This window comes from Anabrus simplex, chromosome 5 (assembly GCF_040414725.1).
Source record: "Anabrus simplex isolate iqAnaSimp1 chromosome 5, ASM4041472v1, whole genome shotgun sequence".
In the NCBI taxonomy this organism is placed as follows: domain Eukaryota; kingdom Metazoa; phylum Arthropoda; class Insecta; order Orthoptera; family Tettigoniidae; genus Anabrus; species Anabrus simplex.
In genome coordinates, this window is record NC_090269.1 from 410,632,449 (window position 1) to 410,658,169 (window position 25,721).

At 38.9% G+C, this 25,721-nt stretch overlaps 1 protein-coding gene across 1 annotated transcript; it reads right to left on the reverse strand.

Annotated features, from left to right (window-relative positions):
* Window positions 1–356: 356 nt before the first annotated feature.
* LOC136875023 (hemolymph lipopolysaccharide-binding protein-like) lies at window positions 357–22,151 on the reverse strand. Its single transcript, XM_067148742.2, has 4 exons — window positions 21,966–22,151; window positions 20,939–21,068; window positions 4,402–4,680; window positions 357–730 (listed from the first exon to the last, which is right to left on the reverse strand). The coding sequence occupies exons 1-4, from the start codon at window positions 22,119–22,121 to the stop codon at window positions 582–584; spliced, it is 714 nt and encodes a 237-aa protein (XP_067004843.2). The 5' UTR covers window positions 22,122–22,151; the 3' UTR covers window positions 357–581.
* Between the last annotated feature and the right edge of the window lie 3,570 nt (window positions 22,152–25,721).

A 25,721-nucleotide genomic window follows, 5' to 3' on the forward strand; every position in this document is an offset into this window, starting at 1 on the left:
ACTCACTCACTCACTCAATCAATCAATCAATCAATCAATCAATCAATCAATCAATCAATCAATCAATCAATCAATCAATCAATCAATCAATCAATCAATCAATCAATCAATCAATCAATCAATCAATACATTAACATAATTCACGCAACCCCGCTCGAGGAAATTTTTGGTTATTTCCTATCAGTTACCTCATGCTCGAGCAAAAAAGAGCTATTTCTTTAGTCGAGTTTCAGCCAAGAGTTTTGAAGTGTATTTGAATCGATGCTTTCCCCGGGTTAAGCGAATTAAAATATTCAACTCGCTATATGACTATGCTGTATGGTCTGAGGTCATTAAACAGAATTTACAGGCATTGATACTTTCTTAATCAATATTTTATTTAGCATTTTTTTCATTATTCCCCTTATACAGGTACCAATGTGTTCAAATAGTCTAAGAACATCGTGTTTCGTAAAAGTACATTATAAGGGGCTGTCTGTTCACCTGATTTTATTTATCACTCTATGGATTTAAAGTGGAAAAATTCACTTCAACAGACAGTAAACACTTTTGTGCAAACTGATATCACAAAACTGATACATTTACTGTTCGCAAATGAAGCCTAAAACCGCCTCGTTTAGAGCGTCACGAAGAAGACCATCTTCCCTAACTATAACGTAGTTCTGGTTGGTTTTTCCATCAGGTTCGCCAGATCCCCAGCGAGAATACCCCGTTTTATCCAGTGGTTCACCTGGAAATATGAAGCAATAATATGTCAGATACAAAGGTTTGCCATGAAGAAATATTGGACACTTAGAAACTTTAAGAAACTTACACCTTAGAATATTAATCACAGCTGATAATGATTTAAAGAGACACAGAGACAGAATTTTCATCGGTATTGGGATTGAGGCCGTAGGTTTGATATCTTTCACTGTGTTGTGGGGGACATGTTAGTTCTAGGAGAAATTAGTTGTCTCGTGGTACACACGGGGATCGTATCCAGATACCGTACCGGCCATCAGTGGTCGATATTGTCATGTTGCACGTAACCTATTGTTAAAGCATAACTACCCAGGGATCGCACTAATTTTCACACCCCTAATTCTGCGCATTCCAGTAGCTTCCTCATTCTCAGTCTACACCATAGTAGTCAGTGTTGGAGGTGCTGTGTTGTCTCTCGTATTGTTAAAGCGACGTCCCTAGGACCACACGACTGTGAGTATGTAAGTCTGTGACAGGCTGAGTACTTTCATTTTACGTTTGTTGTGTTTATTTCTTTTCTGTATCTGTTGATTGACATGGAATAGCATCTAAAGATTAGTGGATCTGTCCACATCGTTACACCTCATTACTTCGGCCCTCCATAATTTTAAAAATCCATATTAGCGCTATTTTTCTCTATGACGAAACATTCTGTATCATGATACGCTTTAGTTTGTTCATTGCGGCAAAGCGTAATTGCAGGAAGTCGTTGATTCGTTCAATAAATATAATATATCTGTATCAGGTAAAAGGTAAAATGTTTTAAGAAATAGATTTAAGTTTTGTCTTGGGTATCTGGGCATATTGTACTAGGAATTTATGGCTTTGACTATAAAGGTTACGTTAATAATACCTCGAATTTTAGACACTCTATTGAAAAATTTTAGAAATTGATTTTAATTGAAGTTGGTAGATTTCCATTATCCTCGATATGTGAGGAAGAGTATATTAACTGTTTCGGTCTTCCTATAAATCCATCGTTAATTCTGAAATTTCAAAATCGTACGAACCCTGAAACGTACATTTAGATAGGTGGATTATAAATATGAAGTTTGGTTGAAATATATCCCGTTGTTTTCTAGTTATAAGAAATAAGCTCTATGCGCACCCGCTGCTGGTTTATGTCTGCCCTTACTAATTGGAAACCCTTGGTTTAAATGACGAGCTTCAAGTATCTCTAATATAAAACTAATATTCTATTTTTTAATATTCCGTTTAATATATAACTGTGCCTCCAATCTGATTTACTCGACATCCGTTGTGTTACCATTCATCGACAATAATGCCGGTCGTTTTCGATAAATTTTACATATCACTCCCTCACAAACTGGCGCTGTGGGAATCTTAATCCCACAATTACTTTTTTCTGTATAGGAAATGGTTCATGGTGCGGGTTACTTTTGTCAAGTCTTGGGTCGTAAACCATGGACAACGGCTGAGTGGCTTAGTAAGTGTTGGGATACCAGTTGCTATAGTACGAGATTGGGCATCTGAGCATATTCTGGGCATATTCTGAGTCATGGCCCTCCTTGTGGTCAGGCAGCTAGGGCTGTACATTCCGCCGGCAGTCCCTAACCCTTTGAAGGAGAGATCCTCACTAGGACTATGTGTAATTAAGTGTAATATCATGTTTCACAGAATTTCCATCGAGCACGCTCAGAAAGTGTCAAGCAAGTTTCGGACCTATGGGAGTAACGGATTCCCACTCTCATTTGACAGGCGGGGAACTCCTTGGAAACAACTTTGCAAACGAAATGGAATTTTATGGAAAGCTATCAGTATTAATGGGTGTTACGGGAGAAATTAAATAGAACTGGCTGAGTTAGAAAAGAGGATACATCTGGATGGGTTAGAGTTGTAAGTGATATTCGGGTAAAAGGAGATATCGAAGAAGAGATAGGAGATTATGAAGTGTACTTGACTGGTGTGAGAAAGGAAAGTGCACAGTTTTGGGTAGGGATGTTCGTCAAAACACTATTGCACGCACCACAGTTTCTTTTAGGCACGTGAATGAGCTAACGATGTAGGCTGATTGTCAGTTGGAGGAATTAAGACGAGAATTTTCTCAATGTATTCAACATGAAAGGATGCAGATGAGGATGACGTAGACAGGTTTTATGAAGCATTGAGTGACGTTGTAGTCAGGGTCATTAGCAATGAATGGATAGTGTAAAAATTAGTGATTTCATTGCGAGAGTTGGAAATAGAACTAAAATGTAAAGTAAACTCGTGTCCTCATCCTGAGGTGGTGTAGCTCTTTTCAGGCACACCCCGAAAGGAGGTGAGCTGCATGTAAGTGTTCATTCTTAAAATTTTGGCTGTATCGTGAATCGAACCTGGTCGCCCGAGTACGGCAGCTAATAACACTAATAGTTACGGTACGGAGGCGGACGAAATAGAAGTGAAGGATAATACAGGGCAATCGGTAAATGTGGGGACGATATGGAAGCTAATAAGAAAAGGAAGCGTTTCCTCGACTTCTGTGCTAGTAAGGGCTTAGCGGCTACGAATATCTTCAACCATAAGGTTATTCACCACCTCACACTGGAGGATAGGGGCACCAGATCAGTAATAGACTATACCTTAACAGACTTTGAATTCAGGAAAATTTTTAGGATTGTGTGGGTTTACCGTGGAGTTTTCGATGATACCGATCACTATCTGATCTGTAGTGTAGAGAAAGTGATGTCTGTCTGCATGATTAGTGAAACGTTCCAAAAAATGGATAGTAAGCAGATACAGGTTATAGAATGAGAATGGGTGGCATACAGGGATGCTGCAGTAGAAACAGCAAGGGAATGCTTAGGGAAAACTGTGCGTAAAGATGGGAAAAATCGAACATCACCCTGGGAAATCCTCACCATTTAGGCACTGTACACATTGCACCTGACACGATCGAAGGTGCTCTTCACGCAAAACGCGGTACAATTTCCATTGCGGCACACCAATATCCCCCACAACCCTTTCCGTGCATCTCACCAGGAGCGGTTGGTTTATGTTCAGAAATGTCGTGATGTTTCCCGACAACATTCTCTATTGGACGGTATAGCACAACTGGTATCTCATTCCCGCGTTTCATATCATGTCAGTGTTTCCCGGGCTTGTAGGCCGTGGTCCAGGAGGATATGATGGTCCCGACGTATCACAGAGGTTTTCGCTCGCATTATCAAGGGTTCCGACTGTCTTCCATAGCAGGGATTCAAGCCCGGAAAACACTGACATGATTTGAAGGAAAGTAAGTTCCCCTATTGGGTGTAGTCTTCAGACATACCACGTCTGTTAACAGTCTGTTATTAACCAGTTAGTGTGATTCACTCTTGTACACTGACCTTCACCCAGGTGAGTTGTATTTGCCACCTTGCGACTGGAGTGACTGTTCTGACCTGTTGTATTAACCTACATAAATGATATTGTCCCTTACGGCGTGACTCTGCCATCACAGCACCAATAGTACGTCGGAGAAACAGAAATACTTTCCACGAATGTCTTTCAAGTATCATTGTCTGCTATCGGTTATGATGACGATCAACATTCGATTTCTCCCTGTGTATCAATATCAACTACTACTCGTAAGTTTCATGGAACTGCTGTCGGAAGTTGTTAATGTAGAAGATCCTCTCACTTTCTAATATGTTTCATTTATGATACATCACTAACCTGTAACAGCCATGTATTGTCCTTCCTTCAAGTCATCGCTGATACCAACAAATACATTTATTTGATCCCAAGTTCCTGAAAACTTCGGCTTCCTCGAGAAAAGTGTCTTCACTACCTCTGCCTCGGCATCTGAGTTGATAACCATAAGGTGTCCTCCTTCTTGAACACAAATGGAACGAGCAGTTGGCCAGTCCTTGCCGATTGTATGCAGCTTGTAGAAGCCCAGTCCAGGGAACAATTCGTAGTCTTCTCTCATTGCTGATGACTTCAACTCCATCGCTAAACAGAGCAGAAGATTTGCCTCTTAGGTCACACAAATGCGAAAGTTTGAATTCCAGTTGACATTGTCCCCCCACCCCAGTCAATCCCCTGGCGTATATTAATGCATCACATCTTCAAAAATGACCTCCGAATTTAGGAATGATTCTCACAATTCTGGGAAATACACCATGAATTTGTGTTTACTCTCGTACTTTATATTCATATTTCTCATTAATTTGCTATAATTTTCACTCACCCCATTCTCAGTGAATGTGTTTGCTGTTTAGAAACAGATTAATAAGGAAAAGTCCATAAATCATAAAACTTTGTGAAAGTAACACAAAATACAGTGCGCTACTCCTCACCTTACACTATAAAGTAAAATAATTTCTTTTAAACTCATAAATTAATGGTATACAAAATGCAGGTGGGGTGTAAATAAATTATACCTACAAAACAATCACAGATGCCCTTCGTTTCACATAAAGAACGAAGACGAAATCGGACTGATGAAGACGTTTTTTCCAGAGAATGAGATTACTTTGTCACTACCGGGGGTGGGATTCAAACTTACGAACTCACCGTATTTTCTGGCCGGTGTTGGGCTTCAGGAAACGATAGGGAATTGGGGTGTATCATAGACGGAGACAAAGATAACACTCCTAGCAAAAGTCTAAGCCGTAGAGTGAACAACAAATGTGACTGAGTTAGCGAGAGTAAGAGGGGCGTAAACTGGTGTAATTTTGTGTCTGTGCAGTGTGTAAGTATTAATAGCTAATAAATCTTAGCCGTAGAAACAAACCCAACCACTTGTGTGTTTATTTAACAACCCTGATACGTATCAATATAATCTTCTGGTAATAAAGGACTGATGATGGAATACCCAAAGTACACACGCGAAATACAACGTTTTTCCACCAGTTGTCGGGAACAGCTTAAACAGCTTAAACGGCATTATGAATCCTCAAATTAAGGAGGCAAGACATGCTTTCATTCTGTAAAATAAAAGAAGCCATAAAGTGATAGCATAGGAACATTTTTATTAAATTTATTATGATTATGATTATTATTGCAAGAAGTATTTGGCGTACAACGAAGGAAACAACTGAGTCGGTGAATAGTTGTGCCTCACAATAAGGAAGTTTGTAGAAGAAGCCGTAAATCAATTAGCAATAAAGAATCCGATCATAATGATCTGGAAGTGGAAATTTCATCCATGTGCTGCGGGCCTGTATAAAATTCGAGTGCGGCAAGGATATTGCAGTCTTGAGTGAATCAGTGTTGTCTCAATCGCGAGTAAGTAACGGGATGTGTCAGGGATCCGGTGTGGTGTGTGTTCGACCACGCGCAAAGGCAAGTGAACTTGCAAACGTCTGAAATAAGCAATTTAATAACATTTATTTGATAGTAAAAATGTTACATCTCTGCATTGTAATTTTAGATCTACAAATCCTGATAAGCCGCCACACGCTTATTTTGTTATTAACATACTCAATACATCATTATTTTACACACCTATGTTAACAAGCCCTTGAATTCTATGGCCGTGCGGTAATTTAACCCTTTAAAGAAAACATCCAAAGCGTCACGCAACAACATGACATTTCCTGATTATTCAAATGTTTAATTGGTTGCTCGTTGCTGTCACGATTAACGTTTTCAACGGACATAATTTTACTCCTCCAAGAGATTAGATTCTGGGTAGGAAATCACACACGTTCTTCATCTACTTCAGCTATGAGTAACTGAGTAACACCAAGATGTCCTCATTAACAACACAGTTGTCGTTCAGGCGAAGTCCTAGAAATGTCTTGGAGTAGGAATAAACCACAATTTGTAACAACATATTTCTCTTTATTGGTAAGATATTTACCCCTGCTAAATTCACTGCATCGTCCACAATTTTCATTGACATGATTAAAAGCTGTCTATTTTTTACAGCTGAGTAATCTCTTCTGGCAGAATACCAGAGAGTTTCTCAATGTATTTAAAGAATATTTTATCCCGGAAGAATATACAAGTTTCTTAACTGTTACGACAGGTGAGGCGTTGTTCACGCAACACACTTAGTCATTTCCTTGAAACTGGGTTGTGGTAAACTGCAACAAAAATTCGTACTTTCCGTCAAATGGTGATTGGCAGAGGTCAATGTAGAGCAATTTGCATGAATCGCTGAATTTCCCACGAAAGTTGGAAATTCCGAGGAAAAAATTAATATTGTACCTCATGAATGCAATGAAAAGCATGGACTACGTGTTTTACATGTAATACGTGCTCATATAGCCCTTTCACAGACTTTTTAGTCTGATTTTTGGATGGTGAATTGCAGATGGTAAAAGTCGAGGACTTCATCTTATACTTCAGTATTTTGCAACAGGGAATTTCGTCAAACGACCCTACATGCATAACAGTAGGAGAGAACATCATGAAATTTGTTGAAAGATCAATGAAAGAATATACGGAAGTGTAATTTCCAACACGCACATGCGTCTCTTACCTTCAGCATAATATTGAAGGTAATAGAAATTTGTTAATAATGTCATTTATTACCATGTAATGCATTAATTCAATCCCTAGTAAATGTGATAAGAAATTGACGCTTGGGATAAAAATCTCAGCAGTTTAATCACAGGTCTGTCGGAGAAAATGTAATGACGGAAGTTCGGTGACAATGTAAGTAGTGTGAACAGTTTAGTAAAGGAACGTATGCATTTCCTTACAATATTTGTTTCAAACAACTGTTGAAGTTTCCAAATGTGCTGCGTGACGGATATTCTCTGTCCGAGTATTTGCTCTGCATTTTTAATATACTCACCGTAGATCAGTATCATTTCCGCCTTTTCATAGTCTACCATTTTCCAAGCACAGTTCTTACAACACTGTACACCAGATCAAGCTCTGCCGAGCTGCGTACAGGATGTCTTTCCTCCTGTGCGGTCTCGGCTGGCACACGCTGACTGGAGCGGAGAAATTCGAAGGAAATCGGTTAGGGGTGCAGAGTATTCCTTCCTACATTGCGAACAAAGTGCGCTTCATCTAAATTACAGCTGCCTTTCATAAATATCAATAATAAGGTACCGTAAGTTTTTAATTTGCACGAAATAATGATGAAAACTTTATTGATATATACAAAGACAAAGGGATTTTAGACTACTTAAATACTACACACATTAACTAAGTACTAAACGAAGAATCAAATTATGACGTGTTCAAGATATATTAAATTAATAAATTGAGAATATTTTCGTTGACAAAGTAAACGTGTGAGGAAATAAATTCAAGGCATTCCGATTAGCACATTTGTACATTCTGGGCATCGTGGTTTCGCTTGCTCTGGAAATAATCGTAGCCTAAAATTGACTCTTCTATTTTCACTGGTTTTCTGGGCCCTGATAACGTTTGCTGGCAATAAATCGGGCAATGATTGGCTTGATAGTTCTGGCAGACAATATTTTCATTACCGCATTGATATGTACGTCTCTTAGCCGAAACCGGAATCGAGATTGGTTGACCTTCATCCTGGAAAGAATCTGTTCGTATCTCTGAGTACATCCAAAGATTGTCCGGATTCCTTCCACAAACTTCGGAGTTGTGGGAAGCGTAATGGGACATGTGTTCGATAAACGTCGATAATTTACCTTTACTTCTACTCTTACTTCAGCCGCGCGTCAGATATTAACTCTATAAGTTCCAGTTGTAAATTCTGGGGTACATCATTTCGTGGAACACTAAACAATACGGAAAAGAGCTGCAACTTTCCTATCACAAGACCATGGCCCTGTAACCTCCTATCCTGTAATGATGTGCAAGATACTGGTCATAATGACACCTAGCATTAAACGTTTAGCAGACTATATGCCTTTTACACATTAAGTACTGAGTTTACCCTTCATGTTAGGAAAAAATGCGACCATTCCGGATCAAATCTACCATAACTTACCCCCTTACCACTATCGCCTTGCGTCATCCTTTCATTTCAGGTGACATGAAAAGGTCTGGTGTACTCATCCCTGCCGGGCTGAGTGGCTCAGACGGTTAAGGCGCTGGCCTTCTGACCCCAACTTGGCAGGTTCGATCCTGGCTCAGTCCAGTGGTATTTTAAGGTGCTCAAATACGTCAGCCTAGTGTCGGTAGATTTACTGGCACGGAAAAGAACTCCTGCGGGACTAAATTCCTTCACCCGGCATCCCCTAAAACCGTAAAGGAGTAGTTAGTGGGACGTAAAACAAATAACATTATTATTATTACTTATCCCTGCTGTGAGCGAACCTACTGTCAGTTCATACCGCCTCCCTCCCGCCTAGAAAAGAGGAGTTCTGGCCGCAGGCGTGCGAGGTTATTTCTAGGCCGTGCGATGTCCCAATGAGGGCACATTTTGACATTCTTTTTGTGGACTGTTGTACATTCAACTACTCTTTAAAAGAGAAATTGCAATGTAGTCGAAGGAAGGGAAATGTTTTAAGTGCATACCGTATCACAGACGTCTAGTTACATTACGGACTGTTGTGAGTACAATGCAGAATAACAAACAACACAAGCGCCACGTATGGTGGAAGGGAGAAATAAAACAAAAATTCAGAACATTACGGCTCTCTGCTCTTGGATCATGTTTGTAAGCTATGGTGTATTTTTGGCGTCAACTTCACATTTATATTACTCGGGACTGAATTAACGTATTATACTATTAACAAATCATTTCTGTCGTTTTGCAGTGCATTAAAGGTAATAGGAGTTTTTCGCTTAAAATTACTTAGATTTGCAATGGAAATTGTACTTCTGTAAAATATTTGAGTGAATTGCACTCACTAAGTTAATTCCCAATCTCCAGACGTTCTGTCTGTGAAAGTTGCTTTTCAAAATTACTCCCTTTTTAAGAAATGTTGCTGGTTGGAATGTTAGGTGTCTCTCGCTGTATAAATAGAAAATAAAGGTAAGGTAATACTGCCTTGCGAAACACTTATCATAATCATTACGTAAAAATTAAGTATTTACCTGATCTAATTCGATGAGTCCTATTCTCTATAACGTTTTTTCACTCATTCGACTAATTCTTAGTGTAGTGCACTAGCCCTTATTTTCGCTATTAGTCTCCTACGTTTTACGTCCTGGATACGCCAAAAACAACACATTTCATTCGACTTACTGAATCTAAAATACCTGCTATGATCTGCTGTAATCCTACAAGTTCAGACTCCGCGGACTCACTATATCTAAAACCAAGCTGCATCCTAAAATACAAGTTATCAACTTCACAAACGTTCAGATGTAATAAGGGTGATTTTCCAGACCTTACATTGAGCCCTTATTAAAGTTCTCTTTTTATTGCTGTACTATCATTTATTGAGAGTATAGTGAACTTTAATTTTCTTAAGTCTTGGTAACTGAGAGTGACTAGGTTATATATTTCACAAATGAAGAGGAAGTTTCGCACCGGTGGTCTATTGTCTGCAAAGTAAATTAATGAAGAAGGGTCTCTGCATGAAGCGCGCACGACCTTGGCGTACGTGCTTCAGAACAGGGGAATGATGGAAGACAATTTGGAAGACCAACGGACCACATTTCGGAAGCCCAACTCGAGGCTAAAATGTCATACGATATGAGTTTAAAACAAGCGTAGATGACGCGATGATATCAACCAATGGAAAGCTAGCATCATCTCAATATCGGCAAGACATCGGCTATAACGAGAAATGTGCCCTGAACGAGCGTGTGCCAGCGAATGTGGAGGCGAATTAACCAAAGACCAGCGCGTTAATTAGCTGTCAATTTTTACGGGAGTCTTCAAGGAGGGAAGTTGTCGATTTCTTGCTAGTGGCTTTACGTCGCACCGACACAGATAGGTCTTATGACGTCGATGGGATAGGAAAGGCCTAGGAGTTTGAAGGAAGTGGCCGTGGCCTTAATTAAGGCACAGCTCCAGCATGTGCTTGGTGTGAAAATTGAAACCACGGAAAACATCTTCGGGGAGTGCTCGACAGAAACCTAACTTCGGAGATATGGGAGTTTACTCTCCGTTACATAGATAATAATTTTTATTTGGCAAATGAGGCAGTAGAAGGACTCCTAGACAAGCTAGAGAAATTAGTGCAGAATTCATAATCAACTTGAAGGAGTCGCAGATATGCCAGCAAGATGTTTTATTTTTGAGACACATTCTGCACGGACGTGGAGTGAGACCGAATCCACTCAAGACTGAGGAGATCCAGAATTTCCCCAACACCAGTCAGGGTGAAACATGTTCGCAAGTTTCTGGGGAAGACCAAGTTTTTCGCTTATCACTCTCAGGGATACTCCGAAACTGTAGCACCAGTTCAGGAGCTCTTAATGAAGAATTCTAAAAAGACGTGAAGTGAAAACTGCATTAATGATTTCAACATCTGGAAGGAAATGTTAGAAAACAACGTGAAGCTAGGGTACCCGGACTACAGTGAGAAATTCATAATACAGACAAATACATAAGGGGTAGGGATTGGAGATGAGGCTGTATCAGGAGGAGGAAGGAGCGGAACGAACACGTTGTTACCTAGAGTTTATAAATAGAAAGCTGCTTAGCCTCGAAATGAAATACACTGTAACAACTGGTGATGCTAGCCATTGTCACAGGATTTTAGTATTGGAAGAAAGTTGTTTATGGTTTTCTCCTAAATATCCGTCCGGACCATAATGGACTCAAGTTCATCTTGAAAGCAGAATTGGCCTCCGACAGAGTGCAGAGATGGGCGCTGTTCGCGCAGCAATTGGATTTAAACCAAGAACAATTTGCAGGCAAGGAGAACGTGTTAACTGAAGCACTGAGCAGTAATCCCAGCTCAGGTGAACTCATTATCCACAATATTGAGCTAACGGACGAATATCAGGATTTCTTAGACAAGTCCAGCCATATGAGGGCGGAACAACTGAGGGACGAATTTACTGGCACGATGATCAGGTTTCTTACCAAGCAGTTAAATTCAGATGCACCAGAATTCTGATTAGTGAAGAGGATATCGCCACACTACCATTACTACAACAGTATATTCCACAAGTTTTCGACCCGTATCACACTATATTCCGTATGGTAGTACACTACGGTTTATGGAAAATATTAATGGCACACGTGCACAGAATAAAAGGTTACGGGGTATTGACATGGTGCCGGTTTTAGTGCAGAAAACGTTCATCTGGAGCAACCTCAGGGACACCGTTCGGAGCGTGATAAGACTTGCAAAACGTGCCAGCGAGTAAAGCCTAAAAACCTTTCTACTATCACAACCACCTAGGCCTCTTATACCTACTAAACCACTAGAATTATTCGCACGAGATCTATATGGCTAGTTACCTACTAGTAGAAACATTTGCAAGCACTTTCTAGTAGTTATGGCTGTATTTTCTAAGGTGGCTGGACTCAGTCCGATACAGCGAGCCAACAGTAAGCAAGTCATTAGTCGGCTCAACAACAACGTGATGCTGAACCTAGGCAAGCCTGAATACCTTCTAATGAATAACGAACCGCAGTGCACATCTGCGGCGTTCCGTGACACCATTCAAAAGCTGGGAATTAAGCATGTTTTTTCTTCTGTTCGACACCTCTTGGGGAATACTAGCGAACGCATTATGTCTGAGATATGAACGTTCTGAAGGATTTAAGTGTCCGTAACCCATTTCCGTTGGACTTTTTTTAACGCCAACCATTACGGAGTTTATAAATTATACGGTACATGAATCTACAGGTAAGATTCCTGCAGTTATCCATTTCATCCAGTATTCGGAAAAGGTATGGCATAAGAAATTTCCATATCCTCAGGACTCTACACCGTCACACAAATTTTGTATCAAGACGAACACAGAGGAGTTAAAGAAACAGGCCGAGAAAAGACTGAGAAGTTTACATCATAGTGTTACCCGCTCCGAGTCGGGGAGTTAGTGTTAATCAGGAAGCCTACCGTATACGATGCCTCAGGCAACATAATGTGCAAAATGTTGTAAGCTTTTCGTGGGGCCTTATGAAGTTACGAAAACCTAAACAATAACGCTTATAAGGTCAGGAGCAAGGAAGGCACGATTGTTACCGTTCATAACGCTGCTGACTTGAAGCTCTAAGACAAACCAGAAAGCGTAATGGAGGAAGGTGATGACGAAGAAGAGGAAGGAGATATCCCAGAAGAAGAAGAAAAAGTAAAAGAAGCGGATGAAGAAATCAGTGAGGGAATCAACACCTATGGACGAAATACTAATCAATTTGCACAAGACCAGGGAAAACATGGGACAGGTGATAAATGTGAGGAATGGGAGCACGACGGAAAGCTAGTAAGACAAATATGACAGTGGTGGAAGGAGGTGCTGGAAGAAAATGCACACCTCAAGAAAGAATGCCAGACACTAATTTTAGCGAAGGAATTCAAGCGGAAGCAGAAGGCCGCGTGGGAGAAAAGACATGAGTCATGCCTAGATTAAAATTATGTACCATGGGGACGTCAAAAAATCATTACAGGATTTTTTACCGACGTGTGGGTGATATGAGCCCTTATTCAAGTGCTCATTTTACTGCTGTTCTTTCATTTATTGAGTGTATTATGAACATTCATTTTGTTAACTCTTGGCAATTTAGAGTGACCAGGGCATTTGTTTCACACTTCTAGAGTAAGTTGGCCTGCAAGGTAAAATAAAGAAGAATGGTTGCCACATGACGGGCACACGACCTTCACTTATATTCTTCAGAACAGTAGAATGATGGAAATCAGTGGGGGGGATCAACGGACCACATTTCGGAAGCCCGACAAGAGGCAAGGATGTGATACGGTATACAAGTAAGTTTAAAGTAAGCGTAGGTAACGCGATGATTTGAATCAATGGAAAGGTAGCATAATTTCAATACTGTCAAGATTGGCTAAAACGAGAGATGTGCATTGAACGAGCGTAAGCTAGCGGCTGTGGGAGCAAATTAATGAAAGTTACCTGCGCGTGGATTAGTTGACGACTTTTGCGTGAGTCTTCGAGGAGTGAAGCTGTCTATTCGAGCTGTCTTTGAAGTAGTCAAGTCGTGAAAAGAAGGGTGTACTTACCTCTTGTGTGGAGTTAGAGAAGTCAGGTATAATAAGCCTTGATCATGTGTTGGGGCATTTTAATACTAGCTCAATATGCTCAGACTCTGTTTAGTAATAGATCATTAGAATCGAGCTAAGAATACTTTGTAGGCATGGGAAGCTTGTAAGAACAACGCCGAGTTATATTGCTCACTAACATTTCTGAGTGGAAGTGAACTCTGATAAATTCGACAATTTAGTGCCTACAAATTTTAGATGAAAGGAACAATTTAATGTGAATATTTATACCTACAGTTGTCTGCCTATTTAAAGTGTACACCTGAGTGCAGTAAAGTAGATTTCCATGGGTGACGGACGCCTGATATATCGCACATTTTATAGTCCAGCATTGTTTACTGTGGCCATTTATGTAAAGTTGACATAATACAGGTGAAGTGTGGAGTAAAGGGGAAAATTTACATAGTTACGGTGTTGAATAAACAATGAGTCACGGCTGGATTAGTACTGGTTTTCATGGTCACGGATAAGCTACGATGGTGTGGTGTAGATATTAACTGGCGGGTTGCATTAACCCCGTGGCAATACCGTGATTGAACGGATTGTTTTAGTCAGATTCTAAACCAGCCGAAGCAACAAGACATCGGGAACGTGCCTTTTAATCAAGAATGGAGATCCATAGACTGCACGAGTTTTAATTTTAGACATAACAGTGAGAATGGCTCCTCACTAAATCTGTGGGAGCCGGCTGACCGAAAGAAGGCAGCAGAATCAACAAGAGATGAGTATTAGATTTGAAATATCATAATGTATTTGTGCACGTACGAGTATAATTTATAAAGTAGTGGACATAATTCAGGGTAAAATGAAAATAAATTTCAGTGAAGTGGACATTGATGATGTGACAAGAGTGGGAAGATTTGGTGGTAATAGGCCTATCAAAGTGCAATTATTTTCTACATTGATGGCTGATATAGTGGTGCGTAATGCAGGTAACGTACAAAGGGATAAAATATGGATAAGGAGGGATAAGGGAACGGAAGCGTGGAGGAATGAAAGAATCCTAAAAAAACACATGATACGAGCCAGGCAGCAGGGGTTGAATGCAGTCATCAGAGGACAGGAATTAGTGGTGACAAGCAACAACTGGAGGAGAATATGGTCGGTGAATAGACTGATGGATCTAGAACGGAGGATGAAACAAGAGGAGGAGGCTAAGAGAAGTGTAGTGAATAATGGGGAAGACAAACGAGTGGATGATAATAGGCAAGTGAAAGATAACGAGGGTAGAAGTGTTATTATCGGAAGTATTACTGAAAAGGGTCAAGAGAGACAGAGAGAAGTGCTAAGTGGAAGTAGGAATAACGGCAAGGAAAGAGCAGTGGTCGGACAGTGCAGTGGAGAGGCTGAAGAACAAATGGGTGATGGGGGCAAGGAGAGTGAGCAACAAGAAGCTGAGAGAGCCGTGTGTAGTGGTGTAGTAAGGCAAGAACAGGGTAAAAAAGTAAGGTCAGAGTCACTCCGTGAGTTTCTCGAGCAGAATCTGAGTTTGAGCGGAGGGAGAAATAGAAACTATACGGACATGAGGGGAGCTACAGAAATATGGGGTACAAAGTGGACATGAGAGGGGGGTAGCTACTAGAAGTAAAAAACAGTAGTAGGTGGTTCGGTTACCGAAAGTAGAGTTGAGAAGCGAGAATGGTATTTATTAGTGGAGGTTGAAATGTTGTGATGGAGAAGTGGTATATAAGTTATGATATGTTATAGGGGCGAAATGTGGTGTTGGAGAAGTGGTGGTATAAGATGGTGGATGGCAGAAGGTGAGTGTAATGGTAGAAGAAGTAGAGGTGGTATATGAGGTGGAGTTGGTGTTGTATTGCTGAAATGTGGTGTTGGAAAATATTGAGGGCTTGGTATTTTTGACTATGTGTTATGATTAATTTAGGAGGTGTTATATCGTTGGAATGTGGTGTGAGAGAAGTGGTGATATAAGTAGAGGTGGTATATGATGTGGAGTTGGTGTTCTATTGCTGAAATGTGGTGTTGGAAGTATTGAAGGCTCAGTATTTATGATTATGTGCTATGATTAATTTATGAGGTGTTATGTGGGGTGGGAGAAGTGGTGATATAAGATAGTGGAAGGAAGATGTACGGTTTGGTATTGAGATGGTTTATTTACGGCTGAATTCGTGGGAGTTGGGAGGTGGTATTATTGTATGGGTGTCTGGTATGAGTATTGAATTTTTGGAGTTGGAGAGAGGTGATTTTATCATCATTTTGTAAATTTTGGCTTGTTTGTATGGAGAGGACGAAGAAATGTGATGTTGGAGAGGTGTTGGTATATGTTGAAATGTGATGTTGGAGAAGTGATGGTATAAGATGGTGGATGGCAGAAGGTGAGTGTATTTGTAGAAGAAGTAGAGGTGGTATATGAGGTGGAGTTGGTGTTGTATTGCTGAAATGTGGTGTTGGAAAATATTGAGGGCTTGGTATTTATGATTATGTGTTATGATTAATTTAGGTGGTGTTATATCGTTGGAATGTGGTGTGGGAGAAGTGGTGATATAAGTAGAGGTGGTATATGATGTGGAGTTGGTGTTGTATTGCTGAAATGTGGTGTTGGAAGTATTGAAGGCTTAGTATTTATGATTATGTGTTATGATTAATTTATGAGGTGTTATATCGTTGGAATGATGTGGAGTTGGTGTTGTATTGCTGAAATGTGGTGTTGGAAGTATTGAAGGCTTAGTATTTATGATTATGTGTTATGGTTACTTTATGAGGTGTTATGTGTGGTGGGAGAAGTGGTGTTATAAGATAGTGGAAGGCAGATGTATGGTTTGGTATTGAGATGGTTTATTTACGGCTGAATTAGTGGGAGTTGGGAGGTGGTATTATTGTATTGGTGTCTGGTATGGAGAGGACGAAGAAATGTGATGGTGGAGAGGTGTTGGTATGTGCGTGATTGGTATTTGTTATTCATTGCCGAAATTTTTGGAGATGGAGAGGTAATTTTATTATGGAGTGTTATGACGGAATGAAATGAAATGAAGCAATGTTAACGCGGATTGGTAAAAGTTGTGGTATGGTGGATTGAAATGCAATGACGGAATATTGTTGTTAGTATTTAGCCTTCTACTATAGGAAGTGCAATCTGAAAGATGGCTGGTTTGGTATGCAATCGTGTAATGTTGCTGTTGTAGCTTATTTTGGAGTAGGTCAGGGAACAATAAAGATGATGAAAATGCTGAAGCAAGAAGGTTGCATGATGAGTGGGTATGTGTGAGTGACAACAAGCAGAAAGTTGCAGCACCAGCAGTAGAATGTAAATATAGACCCGGCTGAGGAGTTCTGGTCTATAACTGTAGCGTTAGGTCTTTTTGTTTTATTGTTCATTTTATTTTGTATATGGTGGAGAGGGGTGGCTTAGGTTGGACTGCGTTTATTAATTTTATTAGTTATTGATGTTTTAAGTGTGAATTTAGAATTAGACAGGAGAGTAGTTGGACGTGGCATGAAGAGACGGAGGATGACTACCGTGGTGACCTAACTTTTGAGGTCACGTTTCCGGAGTATCTGACAGGCTTCATGGCACGGCCAAGGTGTATAGTAGCAGTATTTAGTATTTATTTATTTATTATTATTGTGAACATGTACTCGGGGCGGAAAACCTGTTGTGTTCATTAATAAATACAATACAATACAGTATTTGTGCACGTGTTTTAATGTAGCCAAGGGGATAGGTTATTTCATTCATTATTTAATTGCAGTAAGTTTAGTTGGTTGGAATGACTACGTCCTATTTCAGTAAATGTAAGGAAGCTTGTATACTTAAATGCAAATAACTGTAAAGTACATGTGGGCCGAATGCATGAGGCCACAGCTTGCCGTTTTCTTTTATCGCGATCCTATAGCTGAGTGGATAATATCATTATAATCTGTCAGTTTATTGCTCTTAGCCGTAATTCATAATTTTCTTGTCTTTGATGTTTGAGACGCAATTAATATCTCGGGCCTTAAATGTAAATGTGAAGTGGATGTAAATTAACGTCAGGAACGAGTAGAATCATTATACATTGGTATTTCCGAGTGTACAAGTATATGCTGTCAGGATGTCCGATTTATTGCATGAAGTGTGTGTGTTGGTGGAACTTGGATCCTTGACCATTATTATCGGTATCTTCAGGATGAAGTGAATGTAAATATGAGTGTACTTGTAGCTTCACGAGCTTGTTGTCATCATTGGTGTACGTTTGCGATTGGTTCACAGTTTCCTAGATCGCAGTTTCACATTTTAAGTTCCGAATATTAGAATCAGATTTCTTAAAATCTTGCTGTTATTATTATTGATAAAATTTTCTCGAGTTCATCGCATAAAATATTTGAGTAACTTTCAGATTTTGAAACACGAATTACGTCTATGGTGTTAACTTCTCAGCCTTCTAATTGTATAATAGTAGAGTTGGTCATTTTATTCTCTGTTTAACTTGACGAGCGCGAGTGTTCTTGTTTGTGGCCAGCGCGGTATTTTTTGAGAACGAAAATAAGACGTCATTTAAATTTCTATCAGATTTGACAACTTTAGGACGTGTGATTTATTGTGTGATGATGATTAAGGTGATGCGTTCCTCATTTTTAAAGGCCTGTTATTTCATATTTGAGTAACTAGCCTCGGGTAGGCTTGTGAGCACCGTGCGTAAAGATTTGGACCCCGGCTATTTTTGGTATATGCTCCAATTTTTGGAGACAATCACCACTTTGGAGTCATTCGGCCGTGTGGTAGGCGAGGGTAATTTGTGTTTATACCGAGGAGAGTTTTGTATACAAGCCTATATTTTTGACTATTGGAATTTTATTCATGTCACTACGGTTGATTTTGTAGACGAGATTTCTTTTACCGCGCGAGGTTTATATTCTGAGTAGTCCTTTATGACATGACCACGCTGAGGATTATTTGTGCCATGTAATATTTCCAAGACCAACGTCGAGTTATGTGATGAAAGTCAAAACCCACTCTGTGTATTTTCTTGAATTGTACCGTGCTATTTGTTTCAGGAACCCCGGATGATTTATGCTTGACCTTGTAAGGTCCACCAGGAGATGGGTTTTGTGTCATATAATCTATTTCCGGAACCTACGTTAAATAGGAAGTAACTGATCAAATTTTAAAATTTGTTTCATTAATATTTTCTATCGAGACTGCGTGATTGAGTGTTTCCTGAATGCGGCATGCTTTTCTTGGCGATGTTTTTGCTCTTTAACTTGTGTATATTATACCATTTATGTGATGTTTATTGTGTGTGGTTACGATCATCAGCTGATCTGTGTTCAGGCGGATAGTCGTTAGAGTGGTTTATATTTTGGTAGGATAGTTTAACACACAGCATATTTTTATGCGAACAGTTAGATTAGTTATTTTCACCCCTAAGCGCATTAAAATACGTTTTTCTTTAAATGTTAAGGACGCCCACCACTGCAATATAAAGTGTGCAGGTAAGGGATATACTCATCTGAAGTGGAAAGAATTCACGTTCACACTAACCAAATCGCCTCTTAAGAAGTGTTAAACTTTCTGTTTCTTGTGAAAATGTTAAGTACGTCTGTCAGCATACGATTGCTTATTTGTAAATGTATATATCCTTAAGAAGAACTGTATGAAAGGTTTAGACAACCTTTGAATCGTGTAAAACTTGTCACACCTTGATTTGAGTGGCCCATTTTCTTTTTTTCTTTTTTCTATTAGTAAATTTGTTTTCCTCAAAACTGACGTCATGCTTCGACTTGCACCTTTTATAGCTATCAGTTGACGTCGTCTCGTACACTTTAGATATATGTTTCCCATGAAATACAGGGTGTAATTTTAAGCTATTTTCATAGTCTGAAATGCTCGAACTGAGCATTCTTGGGAGTGGCTGACTAGACTGGTGCAGATAACCTTGGCGGTGGAAGAAGGGGACAGTATGTTATTATCACCGTTCCCTGTGCACACCGGGGCTGCTGCAACAACTCTCTACTCATTGGATACATCTTCTCCACGTTGGCAGTAATAAAATAGGTACGTAATATATGGTACTATATCACAAACCATTGCCTTTAGTAAAACCACAAGAACCTTGTTAATTCCACCCGGATTTCTAATTTTCATTATCTGAAGTTTAAGAAAAGTGATTATATGTAATGCTCCGTACAGCTCTAGGATTTGTCACCTCCTCTACGTTAAAATTAGCATAATCTCGCACATACATGCTCCTTGCTCATTAATTATTCTGCATGTGCCCCACCTGGTTCCAATTTCAGAATGTAAATATCCGCTTCCATTTTTCACTAACGATCATGTGGCATAGATGTACGCTTGCCATCATGTTATCCTTACCTGACATCTAAGTTTAGATTCAATTTCCTTGTAAGGCCCTTCAATTGTAATATTAGTCTCGTAACATGCTCATTTCCGAGATATTCAATTCCGTTCTTTTTGCCAAACTAGGCGTTTTTCACATTAAATGGTCTATTATGTGTATACAATTTAATTTTTACGTTACTCTTTTCGATATTGGCACTCCATGAATCAAAGTGAAATCTGCATTTACCTAATATTCGATATCTTCCTTGCAATAAAAATAAGGTAGAAACTCGATATATGATATTGTTTAAAATTAACACTCCTGGACGGTACACGGAGACTCCTGACCAGGTATAAAACAGGATCTATCACAATCCACAATTTTCGAAATACTGATAAAATAAGCAGGAATAATGAGCTTTACTCCAATCACCAAACGTATCTTACCGCATTCTACCTTGTGTTGATACAAGGTGAGATATCTCTGAGAAATTTTCAGGCGATATTCTCCGTTATGTCGGAAAGTGTACTCTTTAGTGAGTGTATACTTAAACAAGATGTAATTGCTCATATAATTCTTAAGAAAAAATTTCACCACTAAAATCGAAAGTACGCTCTTCAATGTGCCTTGCTGACAAACACCAACACATTCGTATTCTGAGAAGTGTACTATCATATTAAAAACTTACCACATCATTTCTTTTAACTACTATTAAATGAGATAATGCAATTTGTTTGAACCGATCTTACGGTATTTTAATATCTAATTTATAATATAGCATTATATCTTGTTTGCAGGAAATGTTAGTCTTTCTAATTAACGTTATTATCAGCCACATATATAAAATAAACGATTTGCTATTTCCTATATTCACCAAATTCAAGAGTGCCTATGTATAGTCAATAAGTAACTTACTTGTAGCCATGGTGCTCAGCATAATCCGTTCCGTGCCACCACATTGTAGATAAGTGTGAGCCACGTCCATTTCAACGTCTGTAGTTGCATTGTCCCCTTTAATTCGTACAGAATTCTTTTGCAAATCGACCTGAAAATATTGTTATGAATATCATTGAAATATATTGTTTAAATGACGCAAATACGTTGGTAATATTTTCACAGATAGGTGGAATAACAGTTAGGAGTTAACGATACCTATTAGCATGCAATAAAAAAATAATATGGAAAATACCACTCTTTACACGGAGCGATTATGGGGCAAATCCAGGAAAATGTCGCTGGCGGTTGCTTGTAATTCTCGCAATGAATTGTCTGGTCGCAATTGAGTTGAAATTTTACTTTCCAAACTAACATAGGGTACAATATTTGAGGGGTTCGTCACGCAACAGATTAGGTTCTACAGAATTTCCTGCGAAGGTTTATTCTAGTACCCTTGTTTCTCCCCAGAACTTACAGATACGGATTAAGTTGTTGTAAAATATGTTGTAAAAAGGGAGGGGTATAACAATGAAAAATTAAGGAACATCACAAAGTCCAGTTTATTAATTGTTTCCCGTAACTTCGTGTTATATCTAGAGGACCTTTCAGTCATCTAATACCAGTGATGAAGTCGGTAGAGAGAGAGAGTTCGTCGACTGAGAATATACAAAAAGTTAAGTAGTTTCTTGCAACTCAAACAGAAACACATTGTTTAAAAATATTGTTATGTTTAGCAGAAAAACTTAGTTGTAGTGAGAATCTATAGTGTATATATACCTTTCTTTGACCATGAGTAAGTACGACTTAACAAAACATTAGAGGATTTTACGAGTATTCATACGATATTCATATGATAATCAATAATATGATATTTCTTAAAATTGGATTCTCCTTTCAATTTCTTTACAGTGCCTATTGTCGTGCATGTTTCGTACTACTATATTGCTGTTCTTAGCGCATATCAATGACCCCTTGTCATATGTGCAAGGTGATGGCTGTTACTTACCGAGACAATTCGGTGACTCGTCACATTCTTTCGGCTGCGGATCGTGTAACGGAGGGACTCGCCATTCATCGCTGGGCAGGATGGTTCGTTCTCAGTTCCATTTACCAGACAGAGTGGCAGCAGTAGAAGAAGAAAGAAGTTGAGAAGGGCGTTCATGCTGTCTATACCTCCTTGAATGTTTCTTAACGCCTGATTCAAAGAACATCAAACAAATTTCTTATTTAATTACGTTCACCACACTGTGGTAATCATAATATTACTTTGAATATCAAAGTGCTTTTTATTCCTTAAATTAAAGGAATATCATTTACACCCAGCATCCAGTATATCACAATGTTAATTACTGAAAGTCACGAACGACAATGGGGGGTTAATTTTGCTTGATTTGTTAAGGTCGGTGATTCTTCTGACCAACTTCCTTCTATAACATTTTATACAGAGTTAAAGTACAAATACGGTTTCCTTTGTCTATAACATGAACGTAACTACAGTAAATATAAAGGAAGCACATAGATAATAAATCCAGTCTAAAAGGTAATCTATCCAAGGAAGTTCCCAGGTCCAATCGTTCGGTAGTACTTCTCTCTCCCAGGTGTCGGATAAGATCGTGTGACTAATTTCTATTTATTCCTCGTCTGCATGTTTCCACAGTTCCTCGACGTTGCTGTCTTTGCCGTTGCTCTATTAGATTTTATTTCTGAAATGATCTTCCAGATCACGTTCTTAGTTGTCGGAAGAGAATCTGGGTAATTTGCGCTTTTGGATTCGACGTGCAATTTCTCACAGGTGTTATAACATTTGTGAAAGTTTTTTAAATATTCTACTTAGCCTGTAGTGAATGGTTTTTGTTCAGTTAAAACTTCTAACCTTGTCTCTGAAGTTGAAGTGTCGGGATAGAGTAGATGGTTGGCTGGGATCTGGAAATTTTGTACAAGTCTCTGGTGTTGTGTGTCTAGAAATCTCTCCCCACTTGATGGATGATCTGCTTGTTGTATTTACTGCTGGTTACTTATTCACTTATTCATGTATTTATTTATGTGATTCACTTTGTAAAGCGTGACGTTCTCTACCGCTATAAATTTACATGTGTTAAAGTATGGTACGAAGGAGTTATTGTACTTACAATTCTTTTTTTCACAAAACGTAATTTCATTATAACTATTCCATATTAATTTACTCCTCAATTTCCAAGAATAACAGCACGTAGTGTTCAATTCACGGAAGCATTTTTGTGTTGGAGGGGTGAGAATGAATAAAACGCGTTATAAGTTATTTTTATAGTAATGTCCTATAAATTAAAAATCATTCACTGGCTCTACTTTAGTCCACACAAAAGTTAGTCCGGACTAAGGTGGGACTAACTACGCATAGTATATTATTCATAGACCTGTATTATGTGAGTACTAAGATAGTCTGGAAATCATCCTCTCACACTGCTGGCTAGCATGATGAATTACTTGTGAGCAAGAGCAGAACGGCCGACTTGATGCATCGTTCTAGCTAGCGCAGGGGAGATCTTGTTGACAGTGTTCCGAAACGTCAGTAACAACTGAGTATCAACTCGCTTTCTTCTCACATGTACACGTGCAGACCTGACTGATAATGGACATCGAAAAGAAGATTCGGGAGACCAACTTGAGCCGAGAGGAAAAATTGTTCCTCTTTTCGTGTGTTGAGAAGAGATTACTGGTGGTGGAAAATAAAGTCTAGTTACACAAATTCGAATATAAAGAAGATACATTAATTTTTCAATTCTTTAAACATAATTTCACATTCTACACTCTACACATCCGCAATTCAACTTACACGCAGCTTCATGTCATATGGTGAAAGTAGTGGTAAAAATGTACAGAGGTCGACGCCACGAACAAATATAACTTTTTTTAAAATGTGGCAGGCAGAAAATTAAAATGATTTCATGGACCATATGGATCATAATCATGTCATTTTTTAAAGCTAGCCGATTAAAAATAGGGTAGCTGTATTTCGAATATTTTGTATCAAGTGCCGCTTGGTAGGCTATGCCCTACGGAGCTGTTGTGCCCTGGGCCTTGTTTTGTTTTATTAATTTTATTATCTGAAAATTTAAAGAAAACCACCCTTCTCTGTTATGTGAATATGTGCGCCTTCCCCTCCAGGAAGGAGGATGTGTGTTCCATCAGTGGTTCCAATGATCACCATCAATAGCGTAATTTGCACTCACTCCATACGAGCAGTGCGGGGAGGTTTGGAATTTAGTTCAGGCTTATGGCACGCAATCTGCTGATTTTAAATTGTATACCCCCACCTCCCCTCTCCTGCCTTCTAACCTACTGATTTTAAACATATTTTCGACCAGTGCGACTCGAACCGGCTAACCACAGAGTCAGAACATAATACAAACTCAACTCACCACTCTAGCAGACTTACATGCGTTATGCAGTGTATTACAGCGGTGAACAGATAATACAATTCAATTAAGTATTTGCAAAAACTGGGTAATATCGTGGAACTTTCTCATTGCTCAGGGGCCGATGACGTTAGATGTTAGGCCTCTTTAAACAACAAGCATCATCATCATCATCTCATTGCTCATATTCCTCCTTCTTCAGCAGGAATCTTTACGTATTGGGTTAAAATCTAACGTAATATTGTTTGCATGCTCATACATGTTCTGACGCACAACTACTATGAGATCACCTGTATTGGTCTACGTAAAACGATATTACATCATAAAACTGCTATATTTGTTGTCGGTCGCAGCTCGTTTCCCAGAATACGCTTTTCTCCCGCAATTCTTTTCAAAGTCTTCTGGCTCTGTGATGATGTAACTGATGACTGATCAAGCCAATATTCGCATGAAAATGTGACCACACAGGTCACATCTAAATGTGGACGTAGGATGCGTTTGGATTTCATGTGTTTCAGTTTCTTATCTGCGACGTGTCAGCTCACATTTTGTGACACTTTCTGCAGTGGCTTTGCGCCAAAGAACATGTTTGAGTGCAGTTGCTATCCAGGTGTTAACATCTATGTTGGCGCTGTTCATAGTCTTCTTAAGCTGGTCTTTATAAAGTACAAGAGAGTTGTTCTTTCCAAATATCCAAGACAGATTACAAAGTAGGTTTTTGCAACATGAACATATTACAACTCAGTTTTTTACAGGACATGGAAAGTTTGGATCATACTTCGAGAGGTTTGAATCAATGTTCAGAAGCCCTACAGTTGTACCTGTGAAATGGAACAAACTGTTCCTCATCTCTTATTTGAGTGTCCGATTTTTAACAGGAGTAGATATGAATTATTAATGCATTTAAACATGTGTAATATAGAATACCAAGCACCTCTCACTATGGTATTTCAGAGAAGATGTTGTTATAAAGTGTTTGTTAAATTTCTCCATCTAATTTATATGTCATCTCTATTTTAATTGAATTGTCATGTATTAACTTAGTCTCACTATCTATAACCCTAATATACTACTTGTAAAATAGGGTCTGTAATGGGAAATTCAATAATAAAAATAATAATAATAATAATAATAATAATAATAATAATAATAATAATAATAATAATAATAATAATAATAGTTATAAGTTTCAGAGTCGTGTTCATTGCAGGGGGCAGGATTCTTATTCTTAAGAAGGATAATTGAAGACCTGAGTGCAAGAACTAGCTAATAACCAAAAGTTAAGTTCTGAGAAAAACGAGAAAAACATTTAAAACTATATAAATCCTATAATTCATTAAAGGTTTCAGTTTAATGTGAAAGTATAT